The sequence below is a fragment of the Nipponia nippon genome, unplaced genomic scaffold (genome assembly GCF_047370975.1).
Source record: "Nipponia nippon isolate SJK-2023a ecotype South Korea unplaced genomic scaffold, ASM4737097v1 scaffold_3, whole genome shotgun sequence".
NCBI classification, from domain to species: domain Eukaryota; kingdom Metazoa; phylum Chordata; class Aves; order Pelecaniformes; family Threskiornithidae; genus Nipponia; species Nipponia nippon.
Window position 1 is genome coordinate 89,827,882 of NW_028262347.1, and position 25,452 is coordinate 89,853,333.

Genomic DNA, 25,452 nt, shown 5'->3' on the forward strand with positions numbered 1-25,452 from the left:
TGGGATTGCTTTGCAAAGGGGGTGCGTGTCACCTCCCCAGGGGGCTCGAGCATCTGAACATCTTTTTTACCCTTAGAGGGAAAACGTTTGGTAATGCAGAAACAAATGTAGATCCAAAATTAAATATGCTGAGCGTGCATGGTTTTGCTTTTTGCATATTCCCTGTCACGCTCAAGTAACCTGCACCATTACCCTGCATTATGTCCATGATGTTCAGTTGCCAGGAAAGCTATCAAGCAGGCATCACCTTCCACCTCCCCTGGTGTAAATCAGGGTAATTAATTAGCCTGGTTGGTGAGGTGGTATACGGGGCAGAGTTAGGCTGCCCAGCCTCCTGGCTCCTTGTGACCAGATCGCTTTGCCTTGCTGGCAGTTTTGGCTGGCCTGGCATCACTGCAGCTTGGGGTCCAGCCCACCCTCCTGCCTCAGCTCCCCAGGACCCCACAGCCTCCCACGCCGAGCGGCTCTATGCTAACCTTCTTTTAACCTTCCTCCTTCCCTATATTTTTTTTCCCCGGCAGAAGAAAATTACACTTTCCCAGTGTTGTCTGTCACCGCAATAAGCACTTACAAGTGCAATTGTATGGGGCCAAATGAAGGGAATTAGTTTTGCCCGTGCTTTGTGGCACTGTCAGGCCCCCTGTAAATCATTATCTCATCACCAGCCAATCCAGGTGCATGGAAAATGCCTTTCTGGGCTCTGCTCTTGCACCAGCCACTTAGGGATTAATGGAACCTCGGGGTTCACAGAGGTTGTGGGCACAGAAGTAAGGGCTGGGAAAAATCCTGGCTGGGAGGTCAAGGGCCAGCTCATACCAGGTGATGCTGAGGATGCTCAAAGCACTCGAGGGTTTTGGGGAGAGAGGACCCAGGGCCCTTGTTGCCACTGCGATTTGCAGCCACCTGGGCTGGTGGTCGGTGTTAGGATGGGGGACTAATACCATTATTAATTGGCTGAGGAAAGCTGGAGTGGGCAGACGGTAGATTAAACCCCTTCCTTCCCAGGTGTTTCCATTTGGAAAAGCAGCCAGGCTCTGTCTGGGATGGAGCATCTTCATAGATGTCCTCCCTGGTGTCCTCTAAGGAGCAAAATGCACCCCAGAGGGGGCTTGGCCCTCCAGGAGCAGGTGCCACTCGTGCAATGGGCATCTCTCTGGGCAGATTTTGGCAGGTTTGTTCCATTTTGCTGAATGTAATTGCAACGCGCGTGAAAAGTAAATCGTGTCTTAGCAGTGGAGAGGAAAATCGGGAAAATCAGTAGGTTGGAAAGGTTGGCTCCACCAGCGTACCCTTCAGCTGGAATAAAGCAGCAGGAATTTACCACCTGAGCTGGGTAAGTGTTTGAGGGGAAAAAAATGAATTAATTCAGGCTAGTTTTCATGCCTTTGCCCCTCTGCCACCCTGTGGAGTGGCAGGTAAGCGGCGCACAGGGGTAAAGCTGTTTGATGTGCTCAAGCTCCTAGTCTGCTGTCAAGGGTAATCAAGGCCATCAATAAATCAAGAAGGTTTCAGGAACGGGTTATGTTCCATGCCAGTCCTAAAATACAGCCTTTTGCTGGTATCTGGACATAAAATGTGTCTTTGACCCTGCTTTTTCACAGACCTGTTGGTGTCTAAGTAATCCAGACAGGACTCAATTTAGAAAATATACTGGGGGAGAAAAAGGATATTTTGGGGCTTGTATTCTACTTTCCTCACCTAAAAATAAAATTTTCTGATCCTTTTTCCTGCTGCTGCTCATGCATATTTTATATATTCATTAGAGAAAAGACTTTAAAACTTACATAAATCTTGCCTTGCTCATCCAGAGCTGACACACTGAGTTTCGCACACCTTCCCCAGAAGGTGCTGGTTGCTTAGCCGTGACCAGCCTGCTCCAGCTTCAGCAGCTGGCAGCAGTGTACGTGCATCCAGTCCTGCCGCTGGCAGTAGCTTGGCTGAGAGCCGGCACTGCACACCCATGCCGCAACATCCCAAGAGGCATCATTCCATTGGCAGGGCTGCAGCAGATTGCACCCCCAGAAGGGCTGGCTGGCGGGAGCTGCTCATGGAAAGCAAGGTCTAAATCCCTTTCTGCACTTTTCCTGGTCTGTGTTTTATCCTGGGGGGGAGTTTTGAAGCGGGATAGTTTTTTTTCTCTCTCCCCACAGTCCCAGGCACGCTGCCAGCCCTGAATGTGCAGGTGAGAGCTGTGGATGCGAGGTCCCAGCTCTTTGGCTTCACAGGGCCAGGATGGGTGGTCTGCAAGAATTGTCCATGGAGACCTTTATTTCATGTGCGCTTCCCAGATTAGCTTAGTGTGTCAGGGAAAGTAAGTAGGCATAAAATTTCCCACTGCCAAAGGTTTTGGGAGTGATGTTGAGAGATGTTGATGGAGGGCTGTGATCTGGAGCAGGCTGCAAGTCAGGGATGCGCTGGATAACCCAGGTGAGCACAGGCAGCTCCAGCCCCACATCTTTCAGGTGATAAATGGCAGCAGAGAAGGTCTGTGCTGGTGCTAGCCCACTGGCACCTGGGCAGAAGGAGGTAAAGAGGATATAATGAATTCACCAGTGTGTGTAAAGCCACGTTCCCATAAAAACCTTCATTTATTAATTATCTTTTATTTTTTCAGGCAACTGACAATGATGTGGGCACATATGGGAAAGTCAGTTATTTTTTCAGCGATGACCCAGACCGGTAAGTGTGACTGAACCACCCACATGACTTTGACTCTTTGAAATCCTCTTCTAAACTTGCTAAGAAGTCATATGGCAATTAAGGGCATTCATTATGTCCTACCTGCAAGATACCCTATGAAAACCCCACTATGTTGTCTCCCAAAGGGGTGAGTTAACTTCAGCACATGCCTGATGCTCAGCACATTTAATCTCTTTGAGAAATGGGGACCTACAGGCACCAGTGTTGCTTGGGACCGATAAATGCATTTGCCAGTGAGTTTTTGGCCCTGGAGCACTGCGTGCGACCCGCTCGTGGTGGGCAGCTGGGAAAGGCATGTGGGCTGCCCAGCAGAAGGGATCTGGGGGCCTCTGAGCCCACTTTGTCTGCCTGTAGAGTAGCACTGAGGGTTTCTGCCCCACCACCTGCACCGAGCTCTTGAAGATACTCTGGGACCAAATATCCCTCAGAAGAAAGCCATGAACTTCACCCACTGCAGTGCTAGCTGTCAGGCTGCTGCCACCCCATCTCTCCATCTCCAGCATGTGGTCACCAGGGCTTTCCCCCTCTTCTCCTGTCCCCTCAGTTTCTCGCTGGACAAGGACACGGGCATTATCCTCCTGATGGCTCGGCTGGACTTCGAGACCACACAGCGCTACACCCTGACCGTGATTGCCCGGGATGGCGGTGGGGAGGAGACGACGGGGCGCGTCAGGATCAATGTCCTCGACGTCAACGACAACGTCCCCACCTTCCAGAAGGAGGCATACCTGGGGGCCCTGCGGGAGAACGAGCCCTCCATCACCCAGGTGGTCCGGCTCCGGGTGAGAGACCGGAGTAGCTCCTCCACTCGGGATGCGCGGTGCGGAGATGGGTGCGGGTTAGGTCTCCATCCACCCCTGCTGCTGTTCCTCCTGCATCCCTCCTAAAAAATGCTTTGTGCTTTACTGCAAAGCACAACTGTGTGCAGTGCTACAGCTGTGGGCTGCCTCCCTCCTCCTCTTCTCCTATAAGTCCTGTGCCTATACGGCATCCCCAGGACCTGGGGCTTCTTCCAGGGCACATGCGCTGCCTCTATGTTGCCTTGCTCTGCTCAGTAAAGTCAGCAGGCACCAAGGGGAAGGTGCTGGGTTTGTTGTTGATGGAGCTGTAAGCCTCTGCTGTGGAGGGAAGGCAGGTAAGGAAGACTGCTTCTTCAGCACAAGAATAAACTTTGCTGTGATGTGAGAGCACAACCTTCCCTCCATGGGGCCAGGCTGGGTGAGTGCCGTGGGGAGGCGGGAGACGGGGACCCGGCAAGTCCTTCCTGGGAGGCAGGATGGGAGGAGAGGCTGGTTTACAAACCCCCTCGGGAGCATCGCTTTTGCACTCTCCTTGGGCACAGTCTGCACCTCCCATCTCCTTGGCTCTCTCCTGTTGCACATCACCGGCACTGCTCCTGTGTTTATTTATTGCCTCTACTCATGCCCTAGGCATCTGATGAGGACTCCCCTCCAAACAACCAGATCACATACAGCATCGTGCAGGCGTCTGCCTTCCGCGACTACTTTGACATCGTGGTGTCAGAAGGGTACGGAGGTAAGCGCTGGTCCTGGGACCACAGTGCCCCTGACAAGCAGTAGCAGCTTGGGCTGCGCTCACATCCCTGCAAGCAGCCGTGTCAGCAAGCTTTAAGAAGCTGCTCCAGCAGCTCCTCTGCTTGTCTTGACCTTGCCTGCAACGCAGTCCTTTGCAGCAGGGCTTGAGCCAAGCTGCTGCGGAGCCATGTTTCCGTGGATGTACAGCTCACTCTGGGTTATGCCAGTGCAAGGAGCTCAGTAATGCCCAGTGCTTGTGTTTTTGGGACATTGCCACCTCCAGCGGGCACTGTTGGCCCTGGGGATGCAGTGTGGATGGGCCACCCACCCCCCCAGGCTGCCCACCATCCTGCTCGGTGTGTGAATGCTCCCCTGACCGCCCCGCTTTGCATCCTTTCAGTGATCAGCGTGAACCATCCCCTCGACTACGAGCAGGTGGCCAACGGGGTTATTTACCTGACTGTGATGGCCAAGGATGCGGGCAATCCACCGCTCAACAGCACCGTCCCCATCACCATCGAGGTGTTTGTAAGTACGGCACCCGATGATCCTGTCGTGGTTTTCCTGCAATTGCTCCATAGTGGTGCTGTTAATCCATCAATAACCCAGCAAGACTATTCTGCCCTGTGGATGTGTACATGTGGATTGCAATTACATATGTATATATGTGTCATATATGTCTCATGTACATATGTGTCATACATATTGGTTAAAGAAATGCTGTCCTTGGCATTTGGTAAGGTCTGAGTGACAGAGGGCGAGTGAGAGTGTCTCTGAGGGGGTGTCACCACGGACAAGCACAGGCGGGCTGTCCTGACCCTATGCACCTCCTCCCTCTCCTCGGCCATGCATGATGGACGGGGAAGCCGCTGGAATTAACGTGGTAGGGCCCCCAGCTAACCATGGGGCAAGGAGCAGAGCTGAGGACAGGGTGGAGATCTACCCTCTGCCCTTGCTTTCAACTGGGAAGGTTCATTGAGCACCCGGTGACCCCTCCTCTGAGCTCGCAGGGAACTCCTGGCTGGGATGCTCTCCATGCCGGTAGCCAGAGGTGCTCGCTGCAGCTCGGATGCAGAGGAGAGAGCTTTGGCTGCGCATTAGCACTTGTGGTGTCGGAAATTATCGGTCCCTGAATCAATCACAGGCAGTTGCTTCTTTATCTCCCGAATGCCAGCTGTCCTGGCTGGGCTGCAGCCTTCATCGTGCATCTCGCACACCCGCATAGGTGCAAACCCCCATGAGGAGGGGTTGCTGCTGGGAGAGGTAAAGTATCACAGCGTTCCTCGGGAAAATTAGATCAGATTGTCACTTTGAGGCACATTGTGGTTCAAGGACGTCTGGAGGGAGGTATCAGCGATGGAGACAGTTTGCTTGATAACCCGTCAGTCTTGCAGTGATGGAATCTAAGCCAGGCTGGCAGCAGCGTCAGTCTGGGAAGGCAAAGAAGATGAAGTCCACGGTGCCATAGGATGCAAATGAAGTCCTATCAGCATGCCTCTCCTCCAGCTCCCTCCCCATGCTCGGGAGAGGGGGAATAAGGCAGTGCCGGAGGGTTTAGTGGTAGTTAAATACATCATTCCCATGCTGTGCTTTAGACAGCATAAACATCTCTTTCTAAAGACCACACTTCAGTGGGTCATCTCCTTCTGTCTGAGTCTGTACACTGGTGGGGTTTAAGTAGCTGTCACTTTTCCCACTCTCAACCAAAGGGATTTTCTCTCAACTGGAAACAGAAAAGAAAAAAAAAAGAAGCCAGAAAATAGGAAGAAAATGAGGAGGAAGTATTTCACAACGGCACTTGAGGAACAAGAGCCGTGAAAAAGCAGGACGAGAGCAAGTGTGGAGGGAGGTAATTTTTTTTCATCCTTTGGTTGTTGGTTTTTAATAAAGAAGTCAAACTCGCCTTGTAGATTTCCCATTAGGGGACAATACGCTTTTGTAGAGGGAGCCGCCGAATCAGAACTAATAGTGCGTGCCACGCCAGGATCCGGGGAAATATCACTGCTAATAAGTTTCTGCCTCGCTCCCTGCCGCTGACACCCTGTTTGGGGCGATGAGCCAGCGACTGAGAGCGTGCGTGTATCTGGAGGAAAGGGGGCTGTGTGCTTAGTGTGAGCGTCTGCAGTTATCAGCATCCCTGAAGATGTTATGATGGCTGTCTGAGGCTGAGGGTCGGGGGACCGTGGGAAGCTGGTTTTGTGGAAGTCAGCAAGGTGGGATCATGAGTGAGGTGGTTTAGCTGGACACCTTCTTTCGTGGGAGCGGAGGAAGCGTGCCGGGTCCCGTCTGGCATCGCTGTGGGTGCCGCAGGAGGCGCATGGGAAGATTTGCAGCAGGGAGCTTTGGAGTTCACATTGCCGAAGTGGGAAATGTCCTTCTCAAGTCGAAAAGCCACACACTGCTCTGCAGGCAGGTGCACGGCAGCTCCAGCCAGATGGAGAGTCAGCCAGGAGCGAGCCCCTGCCTCCTCGGGAGCCAGCTTACCGGGCCGTGGCGGTGCTGAGCACAGCCTGATGAACTCAGGACCGCTAATGAAATGGTGCAGCGTCTGCTCTGGCTTGCGTCCACCCAGCCTGGACTGGAGCACAGCTCACTTGGGTCCGGCTGCAGGCAGCATGTGGATGTTCAGTCTCTCCTTTGCCTTTGCCTTTAACCTGCCCGGAACTCCTGGGTTTGCCCTGGAGTGATGCCCCCAACCCAGCTCTTTGAGGAGAAAGAGGAGGAGGAGGAGGGACATGCGGAGGCCACCCCAGGCAGCAGGCAATTTCCTCATTACCCTCGGAGGAGAGGCGGTGAAAGCTGAGTGATGCAAAGGCTGATTAAAGACCACCTGCTTCCAGCAACAAGAGCAAGGGATGGCAATTTAATTGCAGTACAATGGGCAACGTTTGCACGTGAAATTACCTCAAATATCAAGTTCGCTGGCAGCAGGAGCAGCTGAGCCTGCAGGTCCATCAGCAGCCTCCAGGTAGAAAACATCTCCAGAGCAGCCCCAGGGAAACGACAAAGCCCATAACGGTGTTTTAATGTCCTGGTGGCTCAATCCGTCCCTCCATAGGCAGTTGGGTTTGGTTCATTTAAGGCAGATTCTTAACATTGTTTAAATAGCGTTTAAAGCCTTCCTGGGGGAGCTTTAAACTGGTCCGAAATCTGTTTTGGGGGATGTCTCAAGCAATTGCTCCTGCCTGGTTTCACCAGGCCGGCCGCAGTTGCTGCCAGAGACAGGCTTGGAGGGAACGCATTGGCATGCAAACCAGCTCCCCCACTGAAAATGCTGTAGCTGCTTTCTTTGCAAACACCCATGGCATTCCTTCACTTAAACAAAGGCAGCCAAAGCTCAGCAGCTCCCCTGGCCAGTCCAGTCCACCTGGTGGCATCATGGCTGGGGTGACGCAGAGCATTAAGCCATTTGTGTGCCACTCCAAGAGGGAGGAGCAGGTCTATGCAGATGCTGCTGTGCTTTGTGCGATGCCTGAGTCTTCCCAGGGCTTGTGGTGGAGGGAGGAGCAGCTCAGAGGATGCTTGGCTGCAAATGGCAGCGGTTCCTCAGACCTGTTGCATATTGCCCAGGATGCTGGATAATGAGATAGTCGGTATTGTCGCCACTGTATGGCTCAGCAAAGTCACTGACAATCAATTTACCTTAACCTCAGCTGCCTCTGCAGTGAAACTGTACTCAGACCTCCGGTGCCTTCCCCCTAAGGCCATTTTCCCCACGCTGATGCCTTGAGCTGGTCATGTCTTGAGATGCAGTCAGCCAGGAGCATCCCCATACCAGACTTTTGCAGCTATTTGACCCTTTTGCCTTTTTCCCAACCAGCCTCTCGATCTTCTCTTTGCTTCAGGATGAAAACGACAACCCCCCCACATTCAGCAAGCCCTCCTATGTTATAACTGTCATGGAGGACATCATGGCAGGTATGGAACATGGCCCTGCTCCTTCTCCAGGCTAGCAGAAGGTCCCTGGGGGGTCTTACAGCCAGAATGGGGTGGGTGATGGCTTTTTGGGGAGGCAAAAGCCAGAGACCTGGCAGAGTTTCATAGCTGTTCAGTCTGGGGGCTTGGCCCCACTGTGCATGCAGACAAGACGACCCCTTGGCCAGGTGACCTGCAGGAGTGGTGTGGGAGGACAGGGCAGCTAGGGAGAGCCATTCTGGGCTGCGAATGCCCATCCCAGCCCTTGTTTCTGCTTGCCCCAAGGAGCCACGGTGCTGTTTCTCAATGCCACGGACATGGACCGGTCCAGGGAGTACGGGCAGGAGTCAATCATCTACTCCCTGGAGGGCTCCTCGCATTTTCGGATCAACGCCCGCTCAGGTGAGCCTCCATACGTGCTTTCCCTCTTTTCCTTTCAGTTCCCTCTCCTGAATTTCCCCCTATTTTTTTCCTTATCATTTTTCCTCTTTCATCTTCTCTCCTTCCCCCATCCTTCCCTCCTCTCCCCTGAGCAGCCTGCTTAGGAGAAGCACCATTTAAGGGATTCACCAGATTTCAGCCACCAGCATTTGCTCAGTCACCATGAGAGCTTTGGCAGGGGCATCGGTGGAAGCTCAGCTCCTGGTGGGAGTGACGCCTGAGAAAAGGCTTTGGCTGCAAGGCCTTATGTTAGCTAAGGAGCTGCTGCCCGCCTTCCCTTGCTGGCATTGTTTTTGGTTTATTCTGGGCAGGAATGAACATGAGGGATCACAGGCAGCTGTTAAACAGGCTCCCATGGGAAGACACAGCACAAAGTTTGCAGGAGCTTGTTGACAAGCTGACCCTTCCAAGGTCCATCTATTTGAAACTGAATCAGAAGAAGGGACCCATTTGGGAAGGATCCTCTCTCTGGTTTTGAGTGGCCCTTTTTTTCACTGGTGCCCCTATTTGCTATAAAACATCTCTAATCCCTCTCATCTCTTGTGGCTGCAGGAGAAATCACGACGACATCTTTGCTGGACCGGGAGGCCAAATCTGAATACATCCTCATTGTCCGGGCAGTGGATGGAGGCGTGGGCCACCACCAGAAGACAGGCATTGCTATGGTGAGTGTGTGAAGAGTGATTCTCATCTCCTCGCGCCACTGGTGCCTGACTGGGGCTGGCATTGGGGATGGCTACCCAGGCACTGATGCTTCAGTTCCCCATGCTAGCAGTGTTTAATTTTAGTTGTGTGAACGGGTAAAGAGCACACGGTGATGTCTGCCCTCTGGGCTGCCCCCACCACTGCTCGCAACCCTTACAGAATGACTGTCCAGGCTGTGTAGACCTTGAAGTCCAGCTCCCTTTCCTGGCAAGCCTTTCACTCAGGAGCCACTTGGCCTTCCAGTGCTTTGCATGTCCAGCTCTCCATGCAAAGGCGGTAATGGTACCTACTCCACCCGCAGCATAGCTCCCTTTGTGCATGCCTCCTGAGAAAGTGCTTAGTTGGAGAGCCTGCAGGTGTGCTTAGTTGTTCCTGATGACTATTCACATACTGCCTGGATCAAGGGTTTCCAACCTGTTTGTGATGCCTGGGCTCCTCAGAAGGCTCTGGTGGAGGTGCAGGCCATTGTACTGCAGATTGATGCCTACTGCTTTGCCTTGCCCTTCGCAGATGTCAGGGAGACTCATTGTTTGCAAAGGGTTTGTAAAAGTCTTTGGAAATATCAGCAGGTCGAAAGCCAAGGATCCATCTCTCACTGCTCATGGCACCACATTGGTTTGAAAATTTCTTAATATTTGGGTGCTCTTGCTCCTGGGACATTTGGTTGGGTTGCTGGAGAGATGTCCCACAAAACAGAGCACAATGCAGAGAAATATTGTGGCTGTGCTGAAGAGATCCCTAAAATAATTGTCACCAGTGTTGGGGGCCATCAGGAGGTGTCTGATCCAGGTAGCAGGCTAGAAGCTCCCTATGGAGCCTCCCAGAGGCACAGGAAGGCCTTGGCTGGGCAACGGCATGGCCTGTTGAATGCTGGGTTCTCCTCTGGGGCTCCAGATGAGATGATGTTCTCCTAATAGCTTTATTGAAAGGCAGAACAAAGTTTTTGCAACACAGATTGCAATTGGGGGGGGAAAATGCATTATGGCTCCCAAAAAGTTATAGAATATTAAAACTTGGTGAGAAGTGGGTGGCCAATTAAGTTTGTTTGCTGTCATTAGCAAGGATATACACCCGGGACTTAAAGCTGTTCCCTATAATCGCTTTTGATCTGGGAATAAGGGTCCATTCAGGGGCTTTGCAAGGTCTCCAGGTGATGGATGAGCACCTAGGGTGCTTGGAGTAGAGGTGGGTCACCAGCCTTCCCCAGGGACCACCCCGATGCCTTGGTTTGTGCCCAGGACACATCCCCAGAGACTGCGGTGTCCAGATTTGCCTCTTCTACCACGGGGTGGCACCAGCAGCTCAGCCTGGTGCTGCGGCAGGATCCCATTACTTGGGAGCACAGAAGACTCCAGGAGAAGCTCCACCAAGACACCTTCATCGCTTCCTCCTGCCCCTCTGCCCCCCTTTCCCTTGAACTGCAGCTCTTCCCTCAGGCACCTTTATAGACTCACAGGCTGGATTGAAACGGGTGATCTGGGAAGGTGAGAAACTCACAGACAACAAGATGCATCCCACAGGCTCGCTACTGTCATTTAGGTGCTGTTTCTCACGCTGAAAATGAATATAGCTAGCCCTTCAGGGCACCATCCTCTCCCATGCTCTCTTGTCTTTGCACCTTCCACGCTGTTACCGTACCCTCTCCCTATTTCTCGTTTAGGTTTTGTTTGTTTTTTTTTTTTTTGCTTTTTGCCAGTCACTCAGTTTTTTCCTTCCTTTCCTGTGACCGATTTGCATGCCCCCCCTGCAGTGAAGCAGCCACTTGAAAACACACCTCATGCCCCTGCGGTTGTTTTAACTGCAAGGTAATAAGTACAGGTGAGCCAAACCAAGATCAGATATGTCAAGGAGCCTTGGCTGTGAAGATGCAGGAGGTTGTTTTTCTGCAGGTTTTCCCTCCAGAGGGTGAACGTGCGTTGGGTGCTGCTGTACGTCCAGGGGGACATGCCGTGCTGCCCCAGGAACCAATACCACCTGATGCAGTGTTGCTTGCTTGCTCTCTCACAGGTGAACATCACACTGCTGGACATCAATGACAACTATCCCACGTGGAAGGATGAGCCATACTTCATCAACCTGGTGGAAATGACCCCCCCCAACTCAGACGTCACCACGGTATGTGCGAGGGAAGGCAGCTGTTGCGCTAAAATCCTCTTCCTTTCACCCAGTGAGGTTGCCACCTGCTTGGCTGGAGAAAGGCTTCACATGTCCGAACTGGTGTCACCTCCTAACTGGTGTCACCTCCAGTCAAGCACCATCTTGCAGAAGTCCATTTAAAAGGTTACTCCTGAGCCTCCTCACTGCTGCCTGCACTGTGTGTTTCTCCTCTCTGCTGGGATGTTTTTTTTTTCTCCCCAAATTGTGTGGGTTTTGGCCAAACTCTCCTTTTCTTAGCCTTGCCTGCAACCTCGTTCAAGGACCTCTCTGAAAGACATTGATTTACAGTCTTTCAAGTCCCTCTGGTGAAATAAAAGAGAAGGAGAGAGGGAGGCTTATACTCCATCATGCCAGGAGAAAAATGACGGGCACGAAACGGAAAATAAATGAGGGAAAAGTGAAGAGAATCCACAAAATCATATAAAGGGGAAGGCTATGAAAGAAAAGGAGTTGGGGGGGAAGAAAGGTCTGGCACGGTGGTTTTCTCTCTTCCATGCGTCACCAGCCCTGCTGCTCAGCCGCTGCTTGAAGTCGTCTTGCCTTTGACATCCCAATTAGTTGCTGGAAAAATAATTATTGTGTCACCGATACGATGTAAATTCAGCTGCAGGAGTAGCAGCGGGGGCCGGGGAAGTTACGAGTGTAATGAAGTTGTTTTTTTTTTTTAATGTAAATGTCCCCTGTAATTAAAAATGTCACAGGGAAAACAATAAAGCACAAAATAACTGTCATGGAGGAGAACCCACCAGTGAATTATTTCCAGTATTTCTGATGTGGCAAACACAAGTTCCTCAGTGAGCCTCTTTGTCCTGTTTATTTTGGTTTTCTGGAGGGTGCTTGCTTGCTAGCTGGTTTTATTTAAAAAGAGAAAAGCCCATTTGACTGCTGCGTGCTCGTGTCTCTCTTGCTGTGCCATTACGTTCTGGGCTTGCAGGCCAATATCGGCGAGATTTAACACTGCAATAGAGGTCTCGAGGGTACAAAATCCCTGCAAGTATCATGAAAATATACAGCTGTGTGGAGGAAGGAGAACTTCTTGCTGCTGCTGGTATGGGGAAGCCTGTCATGGGAGCTCAGCCCCATTGTTAGACACTGGTGAATCTACATGGGAATGCACTATGGGAGTTAATTCCCATCTCTCTGCTTTAATTTTTGCTGTTTCTCCGTGGCAGGTGGTGGCCATCGACCCGGACCTGGGGGAGAATGGCACGGTGGTGTACAGCATCCGACCCCCCAACAAGTTCTACAGCCTCAACAGCACCACGGGCAAGATCCGCACCACCGGCGTCCTGCTGGACCGGGAGAACCCCAACGCCCAGGAGGCCCAGCTCATGCGGAGGATCGTGGTGTCAGTCACCGACTGTAAGCCCCGCTTTGGTCCCTTTGCCACAGTGGTTTGTCTTGCTCCACTGTAGCTAGAAATCGTTGGGGCTCAGGTTGTGCAAGCGTTGCCCTCCGTTTTCCCTCCCTGATGGTTTTCACGTGTCAAGCTGAACTTTTCTCAGCCTCGTTTTTCCTTTATGATTAAGTTTCTTTTTTTTCCTGTTCTGAGCATAAGTTCGAAAGATGTTTTCGACGTTAAAAAAAAAATGAGAGGAGGCTAAAACCTGCTGCTAAAACAAACCAGAAACCCTCAAAACGTGAGCACGGTGGTTTCTGCAGCAGCCCTGACAATGAGCCTGGGAGGCAGAAACTCCCATCGCAGAAGACACCATTCTTTGCATTTTGCAGTTAAAAAACAGACCTAAAGGCACCTTGCGTGTGAAACGTCTGTTTTGCAGGAGACCCATGCTCGGGCTGCGTGTAGGTGACAGGGGCTGTAGCACCAAGACGTGAATGTTTAGCACAGGCGGGGAGATGAGGGCAGTGCCGGGTGCTCGTAGCATGCTGCTGAGAAGATGCAGTGTGTCAAGGCACATGGGGGAATCTTTTTCTGGGCTGCTCTGCAAGGTCTGCTGGGCAGGTCGGGGTTTCCCTGCGGAGCTGAGCCTGCGTGGGTTGCAGGACTGGTGAGATCCCACACGTGGAGGCCGGCTCCATCAGTATCTAGGAAAGTCAGTTGAGCAGGTGGGGGGGGGGAAAGAGCTGATCGTGTGAAATGTCTTTTTCTCTGGAAATAGTATCTTAGGGAAACTTTTTTAGGAAAATAAATAGAGAGAGGGAGATGAAGATAATTTTCCATTACCCAGCTGGTTTCCAAGAGCCAGCAGGCACGTATAACCTTAACTCTGCCCCTTTCTATTTTTGCATTGCCTCTGCACTGTGCTAAGGCCATCGTCCCATCCAGCCTGCCAGAAGGACAGGGATAAGGATAGATTAGTGTTGCTATTGCTTTTTAGATGCATGCATGGGTAGCTGTTGGTCTGTCTTGCATACCTGCTGCCAGGGAGAGATTTCCCCTGCCAGGGGACTAAGCCATTAGTCCAATGGGCTACAACGCAAGCAGTAACACAGACAGGTTAATGCCTCAGTGGGGCAGCCCCATCCTGCATGACTGTCTGCCTAAGGAGTGAGGACTTCTTTTGGGGGAAAGGTTTAGAAATGACTAGAGGTATTAACCTTAAAACCCCGTTCCTGGCCTCCGCAGGCGGGAGGCCACCCCTGCGAGCTACCAGCAGCGCCACGGTTTTCGTCAACCTGCTGGACCTGAATGACAACGACCCCACTTTCCAAAACCTTCCCTTCACCGCTGAGATCGCCGAGGGCCTTCCTGCGGGCTCCTCTGTCTTCCAGGTGAGCGTGCCCCATCGCTGCTGTGCCCTGCTCTGGGAGCTACTGCTGCTGCTGTCGCTGCCATCGCTTCTGCAAAGCAGGCTAGCAACACCTCCTCTCCATCCCCTCCATCCCCTCCATCCCCTCCATCCTCTCCATCCTCTCCATCCTCTAGCAATACAACTGGGGATGCAGAAGGGGTTGTGTCATCCCACCCCATGTGCTGGCTCCCAGCAGGGCGGATGCCTCGAGGCCCCTTTGTTTCAACCCAGCATCCCTGGGGGCAAAGAAATGCTCAGGGTTTATATACTGTGATTTTTATCAGTCAGGAGACAATCAGGCTCGCCCATGCTCACCCCTTCCCCCCACTCTCCTCACCAGGTACTGGCCATCGACCTGGATGAGGGTCCAAACGGGCAGGTGACATACCGCATGCAGGTGGGGATGCCCCGCATGGATTTCCTCATCAACAGCACCAGCGGGCTCGTCACCTCCACCACTGTGCTGGACAGGGAGAGGATCACCGAGTACTACCTGCGGGTGGTGGCCAGCGATGCCGGCGTGCCCTCCAAGAGCTCCACCAGCACCCTGACTGTCAAAGGTGCACCAAAACCCCTCCAAGCCCTGCCCAGCCATAGAGCCCCCTCCGGTCCCAAAAAGATGGGTGACAAGGACACCTCTCTGGAGGAGATGTGGGTTATATAAGAGACACCCCGAGATGTATGATCTGACACATTATGTCTGTTCTTGCGTACGACAGCACGGAGAGGGGGCAGCCCACTGTGCTGCCGTCCCCACAGGCTTTGCGTCTTGCCCGGTGTGGTGTCAGTGTAGTGCAGAGATGGGAAAAATATGGTGTTTCTGGCAGGGCCCCCAAATTCTGTATTGTTTTTCCTCCATTCCCCCATCCCCAGTGTTTCTTTTTCTTTTGGCCTGCCTTTTGCTTCAACATGTGATTCACATCAGCTACATATCTGGACAGCCCACGTAATTCCAGTTTCAGAGCTGGACCCTTATTATGTGGCCTGTCTTTAATTTAATGCATTTCTGTTTACTGGCTTCACACGAGCCTAGTGCTGAGGATAGCCATCATCTGGAAATAAACTGACCCTGGATTCTGCTCAGGCCTGGGTCTGGAAAAAGAAGTTTCTGGTCCTGTAACTCCAGAGCCCTCTGCCATACACCAGGAAATACTGAGTTTATATTTAAGCCCCAGATTTTCTTCTGAATGGCAATGGAAACAAATTTGGTGCAAACAGTAACTTTAATTACAGTTATGTAAGGTTTCTTTGGACTTGAGGGGGGTGACCTGTATGTATTGGAGGCAAACAAATACAGCCTGCAGGCATGGGAACCAGTCCTTACAGCCGGTCCGCAGGCACCCCCACCACACAAATGGCAGGGAGCAGCAGGCAGAGCATTCCCTGGGATGCTCAGAGGAGCAGGCAGGTGGTTTTGGGAGCCTGGCAGACATCAGCCTGGCATCTGCAGGAAGGGCAGCCCTGGGGGGGCACTCAGTTCTGCTCCCCGTTTCAGTTCTGGATGTGAACGACGAGAACCCCACCTTCTTCCCAGCCGTCTACAACGTGTCACTGCCTGAAAACGTGGCCCGGGATTTCAAAGTGGTCCGGCTCAACTGCACGGATGCTGATGTTGGGCTGAACGCTGAGCTCAGCTACTTCATCACAGGTATGAACACCTTGCAAAACGCTGCAAAGGGGAACTTTGGTTGTGGAAAGGAGCAAGCTGCCCCAGACCATGGCCAGGGTGTTCTGCACATCAGTGCTGCCTTTTCCAGCCCCTCCAAACCTTATGCGGTATCGCCCTCTGCCGAACAGCCCCGCTTGGCTCCCCGCCTTGCTGACTGCTCCGCCGCTATTCCTTGTCCGGTTCCGGGTGAACCCTTGCCCCCCAGCATCCCCTGCCCTCTCACACCTGGGATGCAGCCAGGAAAAGCATGAAGATGGGCTTAACACCACTGGGGCAGCATTTGTGTAACATGCATTTAGGGCTGGAAGCCTCTCTGGAGTTTTAGGGCATCTCGTAGCCCCACATGCAGGTGGTTTTGGGTGGGCAGGGAGCAGGCAGGCAGCGACGCTGCCTGGGCAGTGCCTGGCTCATGCTGCAGCTGCAGCAGCTGCAGCAGGAGGCCGGGGAACCCCCTGGCCACGCTTTGACTTGCAAACTGCACATGCAGCATTTAGTCCTCAGGAAGAGGGCAAAAATAGAAGTGTCACCAGAGAGTCATTTTTCTCACAATAGCAGCCTTGTGTTTCATCTCACGGCCCCTCCGGCCTCTCCCGCAAGAGAAAAGGTATATGTTGTCCCACAGGTACCGCAGGCCACATGCAAAGTTACCCTAGTTTGCTTCCGAAGCATTCAGGAAATGATCTGGCTCTTATATGATTCAGCTTTTCCTACAGCCATCGCTCCTTTCTTGCTCTGTGAGGCAGGCACAGCATTTGGTGTGGGTGAGAGAAGGTGCTCTGCCCACTTTTGCTGCAGAGAAGCTTTGCCTAGGACAAAATACGAGCTTGCCCTACACTTGTCTTGCTCAAAACCATGTAAAACACGGCCCTTCGGGAGGGCAGGCTGAGTGCTTGTGATCTCTGTGGCTGGGCTGACCCCGCGCCCAGGCTGCAGCATTCCCTGCATCCCATGTGGGCTCTGCTCCCTGCATCCAGACAACGGGGTAACCTGGTCCTTCTCCTTTGCTGCAGGTGGGAACCAGGATGGCAAATTCAGCGTCGGCTTCAGGGATGGGGTGGTCAGGACAGTTGTGAGTCTGGACAGGGAGACCGTGGCATCATACACACTGATCCTGGAGGCCATCGGTAAGGATCTCCTACCATTCCCATGGGACCGCTGCCACACAACCACACAGGGTGGCTGTGCATGTGCCGAGCTGCCTTGGAAGCATGGCAGAGAGACAGCAACCTTTGAGGCACTCTATAAACCAGAGCCTGTGTTTGGTGTTAGCATTTCACAGGACATGTGCAATAACATGTCCTGGTTCCACCATGACTTTTGCAGACAGTAAACTCAGCCCTTTGGCTCGTCCAGCCCTGGGGCATTCCCTTTCCCCTGGGGAAGGCAAGACCCCCATTCCCGAGAGGCTCCGTGCTGTCCAGGGGAGACCTCCACCCAGAAATGCCAGCACCACAGCATCGTTCCCCTAATGCCATGCCAGCCCTTGGCTCAGTGGCTGCTGATTAATCCAGAGCCACCTGGCATGGGCAGAGGGCCTGCATGCCAAACGCATCTTGGCCATCATCCCCAGAGCTTTATAATGATGTGCCTGTTTACAGAAGACTTGGATGTCCCTTTTGAAAAGAGAAATAAGTGGCATGGTCAGAAATCTCAGGGGCACAGCATTGCAGGTACCATGGGGTCTGCAGCGGGGATGCTGCACCGACTGGGCCTGCCGGATCGGATCCCAAATGGTAAAGGGTCCATTCTGCCCCTCGGATGGGTGTCAGACTGCCTGTGTTTTCCCGGTCACCAGATCCCATGGGCTCCAGCTGGGTGGGTTTAGTGCTCACTTGCATCAGGCATGTTGTAAAAACCAAACTCAATCTATGCTCCCCATTGCCTCATCCTTCGTGGCAAAAGCAAGAGCTGCGCTGCCATGTCCTTATTTACTGAACATCAACCGGTCCAGGTGCTCTTTGGCTGTGAGCTGAGCTGGGTCTGCAGAAAACTCATTGGGGCTTTTGCTTTTCATTGGGGCCAGCTGCAGCCAACCGGACCTGCACCACCTCCCTGCAGTGACCGAGATGCAGACTGGCTCCGGAGGTGCTGCTGTGCAGACCTCTGCCCATCTTCATCCCCCAAATCCCTGACCTCCAGCAGTCCCTTCCAGCATACATCACCCTCTCAGTCTATGGAGTTGCAAACCCGCTTTAATGACCAGTTGCATTTCCAGCCTCACTGAGCAGTGGCTCCATGGCAGAGCTTGGAGGTGGTTTGGCTTTTCCTTTCTCTTTCAGGATAGGCAGAAAAAAAACCCCTGTGTGTGGGATTTGGAAGCTGCAGAAAAGACAGAGGATTTTAGTTTAGAAGTTTTGGTCCTGTTATTTTCAGCAGCCGAGGGCTGAGCACCACCTGTGCAAGGAGGAGATGGAGGTGACCGAACCTCCCCTTGCCTTTTCTCTCCTGTACAGACAACGGCCCCACCGGGAACCGGCGCACCGGGACTGCCACTGTGTACGTGACTGTTCTGGACGTCAATGACAACCGACCCATCTTCCTTCAGAGCAGCTACGAAGTCAGCATCCCTGAGGACATCCCGGCCGCCAGCAGCATAGTGCAGGCATGTGGCTTTCTCCCACCAGGCCCCCTGGGTGGGCAAAGGGGGTCCCCTGCTCTCTGGGCCCTGGCACTGTGGCTGTGAGCTGCTGGAAGCCCAGAGAGGACATTTTCCCTCTCCATCTGTGGTCTGTTCCTCCAGGCCAGGGCAAGACGTGTTCTTGCTTGTACGCCTCCCTGTTCCTTTGCTAACCCAGGCTGTGAGCACTGGGGAGGAGACAGCAAAGCACAAGGGAAAAATAAGAAATTCACCCCATTTCTGCAGAGGGTGAGAGGAGCAAACCCAAGCCCTGTGTTGGCGAGGCCCCTTTGCCGGGCTGCTTTCTCCCCAGCAGAGAAGGGACCGAGAGTGGAGATCTCAAGGGGGAGGGAGAAGAGTGCATGCAAAGAGATGCTCTGAGAGGGGAGAAAAACGGAGGGAGAAAAGCATTTGGACTTTGCTTTCATTTTTGTTCCTCTTTGAGGGAGCGGTGAGCAGAGCTGAATGGCTCAGTGAGCGCTGAATGAATGCGGGCATTCACTCGGCCTCCGAGGGCTTCCAGCATCCCTTCAAACTCAGGGCTCTTCTGGAGCGGGCACCAAAGGCTCTTTGCAGAGGGCCCTGGGAAGGCTCCTCCTGCCTTGAATACCTCTCCCAGCACAGGGAAAGGGGCAGCTTTGTCCCTGGCTCTCGCAGGCAGGGTGAGTCACCGGGAGAGAAGAAAGGAGCTTTTTGCCCCTTGCAACAAAGGTTTGCTGGGAGTCATGCTCGGGGCGGCTGGTCCCCAAGCATGAGCCCTGCAGCTCCTCATCACCTGTTGTGCCATGGCATGGTGTACGTGATGCCCGTAGCACGGTGCCTGTCTCTGGGGTCAGGAATCTGCCTGTAATCCCTGCACCCAGCGGTGCAGGAGAGCAGGGGAGCTGGGCAGGCAGAGAGGAGCCCTGCAGTGGGACTCCCAAAACTGAGCCATTTTCACAAATTGAGAGTGTGAATGGAGAAGACCTGAGTCTGACATCAAAGTCTCTTTTCTTAGAGCACCCTTCCCAAAAGAGGGGGATGCCCTTGGCAGTCTGTGGCAAAGAAGAGGCTTTATCTGGGGGAAGTTTGTTTTCCACAGAACAAAATCAAAGGGAACTGGAAATGGGCAATCACCTGGGTTTCGTTTAATTTACACCTTTAAAAGCGAACCATGTGTACTGAATGTCTCCCCTTTCAAATACATCCCTACATCCCTATGGCAACAAGAGAGTTTTTGAAGGTTTCCACATCCCCTTCTTGCAGATGCTGCCCTCATTAGCCCCCATCCAGCCCTCTGCATTCTCCGCTCCAGCCCTCATCAGCAGATTGACCTGGCTTTAAACAGCCAGGGGCTCAGAGCCCTTTTGCTGCTCATTTTAACCCAGCTTATTTAGCATGTTTAGAGCCACACAAGCAGCTGAACGGCTGCGGGTCTGAAAGCCAGGCAGTCCAGGGCAGGAGGAGAGCAGGAATGTCCCAGGCAGGCCAGAGAGGTCCTGATGCAGAGCTGCACTCCACGAGGGTCAGAAACCATGTGAAATCCAGAGAGATGGGGTTCGGTGCTCACTGCGGGGCCTCGTCAGGCACGGAGACTTCACTCAAAGGGGTGAACTCGATGGCTGAACATAGTGTGAGCTGCAGACCTGGAAGAATTAAACCACTTTTTCTTTTTCCTACTGATTCCTTTAAGCACTTCAGATTACCTGCTGGCTGTTGTACCCTTTCCCAGCAGAAACGGGCAGCTCAGCCTTGCGTGGTGGCTTTCCAAGCTGGCAGTGCCTGCGAGCCTCAAAAGGCCTCTTTAATGCATTTATAGGTGTGTTTACCTGCTCCCGCTGTTGCTTTATTGAAGCAGGTTTCCAGCAGACAGCTGTAGCAGACATCCTTCCAAGCATCAACCACAACAACCTACGGCTCATTGCATGGGGAAGCAGGGGACAGAGACTGGGCAGCACACAGGGGGCACAAGCCTTCCTCCACCTGCTCAGGAACACATCTCGAGGGACAATCTCAGCTGAGGATTGCTTTTTGTGGAGCACATTTGCCCTGGGATGCCTCTCTTCAAGGTGATATTTGTTAGGCAACCAGGTTGCTCTGCTCTCACCCAGGCTGTTTGTTCAGGTGCCTCGCAACTTGCACAATGTTTTCCAAAAGAAATTAAGCAGCAATATTTTTTTGGACTGCCTGGTGATAGCTGCATGTGGGTGTAGTTCGGATGCCTCCACCTTTCCTGCCAGGAAACAGTAACCTGGAAAGTGTTCAAGAACCTGAAATAGCAAAATCTCCTGTCGCCTTGCAGAGCCACTGCCTGGAAATGAGCTGTTTAAAGGGGCTCTGCCGGGATGCCCGGGATGCCAGGGACTGCTCGAGGAGGGAACTGAGCCTGAACCAAAAGCTTGGGAAAGAATAGCGATGTGGGGTGAGCTAGTTCCCGCAGAGCAGGATCACATTTTGGTGGACTCCATGACGTTCCAGTCCTGGCTGGCGGGGGAGCTCCTGGGGAAGGTGAGCTGGCTCTGGGACACTGGCCGACTCCTCCTGAAGGTGTTGATGGAGCATCGCAGGGAGCCCAGCCGCTTCCAGAGCTTCAACTGGGGCTCACTGGCATCTGCCGGGTGATGGGGCATGCACTCGTGGGGCCCAGAGCGGGACTGGTCCAGTGCTGCTGGCTTGCAAAGGGTGACAAAGATGAGGAAGGTTGCCAGGAGAAGGAAGATGCAGACGAGCGCGATGATGATGGGCAGCGGGTCTGCCTTCTCAGGGGATGCGGTAATGGGTGGGACCAGCTCCGTGGTTGAAACCAGAAGCCCAAGGAGAGATGGGGTGGGAGAGGTCCCATTGCTAGCGTCCTCTGTGCTCATCTTCCCTGCAGTGCACAAGATGACACAGAGAAGCGACACGCGTGATTACTACCTAGAAGCTGGACAGACAGCCACCCTCTGTCCAACCTGATGGATTTTTGGCTTACTTTGATGTCCAAGGTCCTCCTGGCCATGTTTTCTGTGACACAGGGTTACAGGAGTCTGTCTGCTTTGCCAGCAGGCAAATCACAGAGGTAGGATTTATATCTGCAAAGTACTGCCCTGAACTGAAGTGCAAAACCATCCGGCAAAGGAATCTAGCACATGTAGTACCATGTACACGCAATACTATGGCCTCCGTGATGACACCTGTAGGGAACACACACACACATTGCACGAAGCTTTTCTGGGAGTGATATATAACCGTACACTAGAGAAGGTCCAAATCCTCCCCCCAGGCTGCTGGGGTTTGGTTCTTCTCTATTCCCCGGAAAAGTGGTTTTGCTGAATTGACTGTCATTTGGGTTTTTTTCCCTCTCCCCCAAAGAAAATGGATAATTGGTTGAACCTCCACCCAGATAACTCCCTGTCAAGCTGCAGTATTGTATCAGCATTGCCTTTTTTTTTTTTTTTTCAGGGGCGAAGTCTAATGCCCTCACCCTGCTTGTGCCGAAAATCCACTTGGATTAGGCGTTTTTCTGACCTGGTTTCAGGTTCAGACAAGTCGTGGGTTTCTCAGCCAGATTTGCAAACAGTGATGCAAACCAACTTCCCAAAGCTCAGAGTAAGAGCTCTGACTGAGCACCTGATGGTGACTGTCCTCTCCTTTCCCCACCGAGTCAGATCCCTCCCAACTCACATCCCCAGAGCAGTTTGCACCCATGATTTTGCTTCCGTGCACCCTTCTGCACCTGTTCCCAGCCCTGGAAGGGCTGTACCTGAGGCCAGCAGCTCCCCAGCTCGAAGACGAGGGCTGGGGAAAGGTTGCTGTGCCAACCCTTTGCAACGCGACGGCTTGGCTTGGCCCTTCGTGCTCTAGCCTGGATGCTGGAGGTAAAGCTTCATTACACTGACTTTCCTACAGAGGTGTGGGAGTTAGAAGAGTGATGGAGAGCTGTTAGACTGGTCTGTGGCTGGGCAGTCTCCTGGCAAGTTCGGGTTTGGATTGAGGCAACTTAAAACTAAGAGCTTAAGGGGGAAAAGGCAGGGCTGCAGGGACTGCCAGGTCTCTGGGTCTGCAGCCAGACATTCACTGATAAAACATTCAAAAAAGGGCAGAGGAGACATCAGCGGCATGTCTTTAATCATTAATTGGAAACTATGAGACACCCCAGCAGAGATGAGCCCAATGGAAAGTGAGATGCTGCGTCAGAAGAGACAAGCATCGCTCACCGTCCAAATTACGCAGGAGGAAACAACCTTAAGCAAACACTGTAAGAGCTGCAAGGCTCAGAGGTTAAGGAGTCCTTGAACTCGGGTTGTCTGTGCCCCAGCTGTCCCCTCTGCGTGTGGGTGTGTGCTTACATAGGGGAGCTCCCAGCTCTGGTTTGCCAGGACCCTGTCTGGTCCTGGAGGGGACAGATCGCTCCTGTAGGATCCATGCTTCTCCCCTTGCAGGCAATGAGCTGAGATACAGAGGGAATAAGGTCAGAGGTTTCCACTAGAGTTGGGTGCCAGATTTGAGACACTCGGGAGACGTGATTTATTTCTGGAATGCTTTGCATCATCTGGGCTTGGGCATTTAAGGCTGGGATGCTGGTGACCTCAGGGCAAGGACTGTATTGGCCTGCTCAGAGGTTCTGGGGAGATGTGGCCATTTCCATGGGTAAGGGCCAGGTCAGAAAATGGGAAATGCAAAAATAAATGGAGCGACATCTGAGAAAACCCTAAGTTGGGTGAATCCCCATGCGTATTGCAAGCAGGTTCAGGGGCCAGGGCTTTCATCCCCTGCTCCAAAGTGATGCTTTTCGCCTCTCTTCACCCCAAAAGCATTTCTTATCACGCAGCCTCTCCTTGCCTGGCTCAGCCCCTTCCCCTCCAGCTTTGGGAGCAAAGCAGCCATCCCAAGGACCCCCATGCTCTGTAGGCAGACTGCTCCTGTGCACGACTCAGGGACAGGGCGTGAAAACCAGCAGGCAGGGCTGCTGCTTACCACACACACCAAAGGCAGTCTGAATCAAGGTTACCACGGCTACCTTAATTCTGGCATTTACTAACTGCAGGTGGTTTGGTTTGGTGACCTTATATCATTTGTTAAGAGCGAGCCAGGAGGTGTGGCTAATTTCTTCAAGTTGTTTTTGCTCTGTTGGTGGTGGCTGTAGGGTTTTTCTTTTAGAGCCTGCTGACTGTGTCCCCTAGAAACCCATCAGGAGGGATCACACTGATGTTTTCCCAGGCTTTTCCAGCCACAGTCTCTTCTGTCTCACTTCCCATCCATCCTCTCCTCACACCAAGCTCGGCTGGCAGAGCTGCGGCTTCAGGGGAAGCCCAGGCTGTCCCGTGCCTGATCTCTAAGCCCTTCCAGAAACAGAGCCATTAAAAATCTGGGAAATCTTTGCAGAATGCACATGAGCAGTGGCTTTTTAATAGAGCCAATAAGTTTTCAATGTATTAATGTAGACAAAGGTGGTTCCCCCCCCACCTCCTGCCTGAGACAGAGCTACAGTGGTTTCAGCAGAATTTCAGCAAAAAGCCACCAAAATTGGAGTCTTATCAGCAGAAATGTCAGGGCTTGGTGAGAGCAGCACTCCCCGTGCCCACGGCATGCACGGGGATGAGGGCTTCCCTCCCACAGGGTGGGAGCACAGTGCCTTTCCTGAAGCATGGCAACGGACCAGTTGCCCACAGCATTTTGTACCCTCTGGCCAAGCTGCTGCCTGCGTTCCTGTTGATAGCATCGCCCCTTCCCAGCATCGCTGTCCCACCCAAGCCCCATGTTGTGCAATCCAGCTGGGTTAATAATAGGCTTGCTGAGGAGCGTCCAGCCTGGCAAACCTCCCCAAGAAGGGTCATCCCTGGCTGATCAGCTCTAACACAAGATGTCCCCACGAGTGCTCGGGACCCAGCACTGGACATGAGGCAACTGAGGATTAGAGGGAAAGAAGAGAAATTGCAAAAATCAAAATGCTCCTGAGGAAGGTGGAAAGGAAGAAGAAATTATTCTCGTGCATGAGCAGAAGAGAGCGTTATTCTGCCCAGCCCCGCACACTGCCTGACTGGCCTGCTGCAGCTGCTTAGTTTGGCAGGACTTTTTCCATATGCTCTCCCTCCCTTTTCTCAAACTCCTGCAAAGAAAAGGCTGTTTTCAGGAACTTCTGTGCCTGTAATACAGCTCAGATGAAAAGCAGCTCGTTTTCCCCTCCCCATCTTGCTTAGCGACGCTTTCCTGGAGCTCCCCAGCTTTTCCCAATGCACTAAGTCTTTCCACTCACTTGCAGGAGGAGGTAATGCTGGAGGGTACCAAACACCCAGCTTAGCAAACCTAAACAGTCAGGTACCGAAAGCAACGGCACGCTGTACCCCATCACCCTTGCTGTTAAGCAGCAGTGCTGCATCTGCAAGACTTTCCCCGTCTCCCATCACCGGGACGGACAAAGCAACACGACAGGGAAGGGAGGAGGGATGCCTGACTTCAAACCCACCCCAAACTTCTCATCTCCCCTCCCCAGCCCGTTTGTTGCCCTTTCCCCGGGCGGCTGCAGGGCTCAGGGCAGCAGGTCTCCAGCCAGAGACAGCGGCACGTCCCTGGCCTGCTTCGCTCGCCCCTCGGGGTTAGCCTGAGTGGCCAGCGGTGGGTTTGCCGCGGGGGTTTGGGCTCCTACCTCTCTCACCGGCCGGCCGAGCTCCGGCTTTGCCTCCCACACGCCTGCCTTGCCGCCTCTCCCACCGTGCTCTGCTGGCTGCCAGCCCCCTCCTCCCTTTTGGAGGGCAAGGGAGGGTGGGAAAGAGATGGCAGCCGGGCTGGGGACAGCCTGAGCGTGCAAAGCCAAGGGGGCCCCTGTGCCCCATTCCAGGCTTTGCCAGCGCGGCGGTGCCCTGGGGCTATTCCCTGCTGGGGAGAGGGGTCGAGGCCCCCCGGGACACGTTTCCCCGGGCTTTGCCCCTGCGGGAAGGCTGAATGGTACGGTCGTGGGCTGAGCCCCCCGCACCGCGGAGGGGGCAGCGGGCTGCCCTCCAC

General features: G+C 53.2%; 2 protein-coding genes across 3 annotated transcripts in view; one reads left to right on the plus strand and one right to left on the minus strand.

The window, feature by feature from the left end:
* Nucleotides 1-25,452, plus strand: part of CDH23 (cadherin related 23) — a 216,835-nt gene that overhangs the window by 146,326 nt on the left and 45,057 nt on the right. The window contains exons 14-27 of the mRNA XM_087764332.1: nt 2,615-2,679; nt 3,245-3,482; nt 4,131-4,236; nt 4,636-4,763; nt 8,081-8,153; nt 8,436-8,552; nt 9,144-9,256; nt 11,304-11,411; nt 12,626-12,815; nt 14,041-14,186; nt 14,547-14,766; nt 15,702-15,854; nt 16,886-16,999; nt 18,329-18,477. Coding sequence (XP_087620458.1) covers nt 2,615-2,679; nt 3,245-3,482; nt 4,131-4,236; nt 4,636-4,763; nt 8,081-8,153; nt 8,436-8,552; nt 9,144-9,256; nt 11,304-11,411; nt 12,626-12,815; nt 14,041-14,186; nt 14,547-14,766; nt 15,702-15,854; nt 16,886-16,999; nt 18,329-18,477 — 1,920 coding nt within the window. The remainder of the gene's footprint in view (nt 1-2,614; nt 2,680-3,244; nt 3,483-4,130; nt 4,237-4,635; nt 4,764-8,080; nt 8,154-8,435; nt 8,553-9,143; nt 9,257-11,303; nt 11,412-12,625; nt 12,816-14,040; nt 14,187-14,546; nt 14,767-15,701; nt 15,855-16,885; nt 17,000-18,328; nt 18,478-25,452) is intronic.
* CUNH10orf105 (chromosome unknown C10orf105 homolog) lies at nt 18,960-25,340 on the minus strand. Of its 2 annotated transcripts, XM_087766462.1 has the most exons (3): nt 25,097-25,163; nt 21,443-21,644; nt 18,960-21,340 (listed from the first exon to the last, which is right to left on the minus strand). In XM_087766462.1, the coding sequence occupies exon 3, from the start codon at nt 21,333-21,335 to the stop codon at nt 20,919-20,921; it is 417 nt and encodes a 138-aa protein (XP_087622588.1). In that variant the 5' UTR covers nt 21,336-21,340; nt 21,443-21,644; nt 25,097-25,163; the 3' UTR covers nt 18,960-20,918. The 2 variants fall into 2 exon arrangements, with proteins under 2 accessions (XP_087622588.1, XP_087622587.1); XM_087766461.1 differs by lacking the exon at nt 21,443-21,644 and having other exon boundaries at nt 25,097-25,340.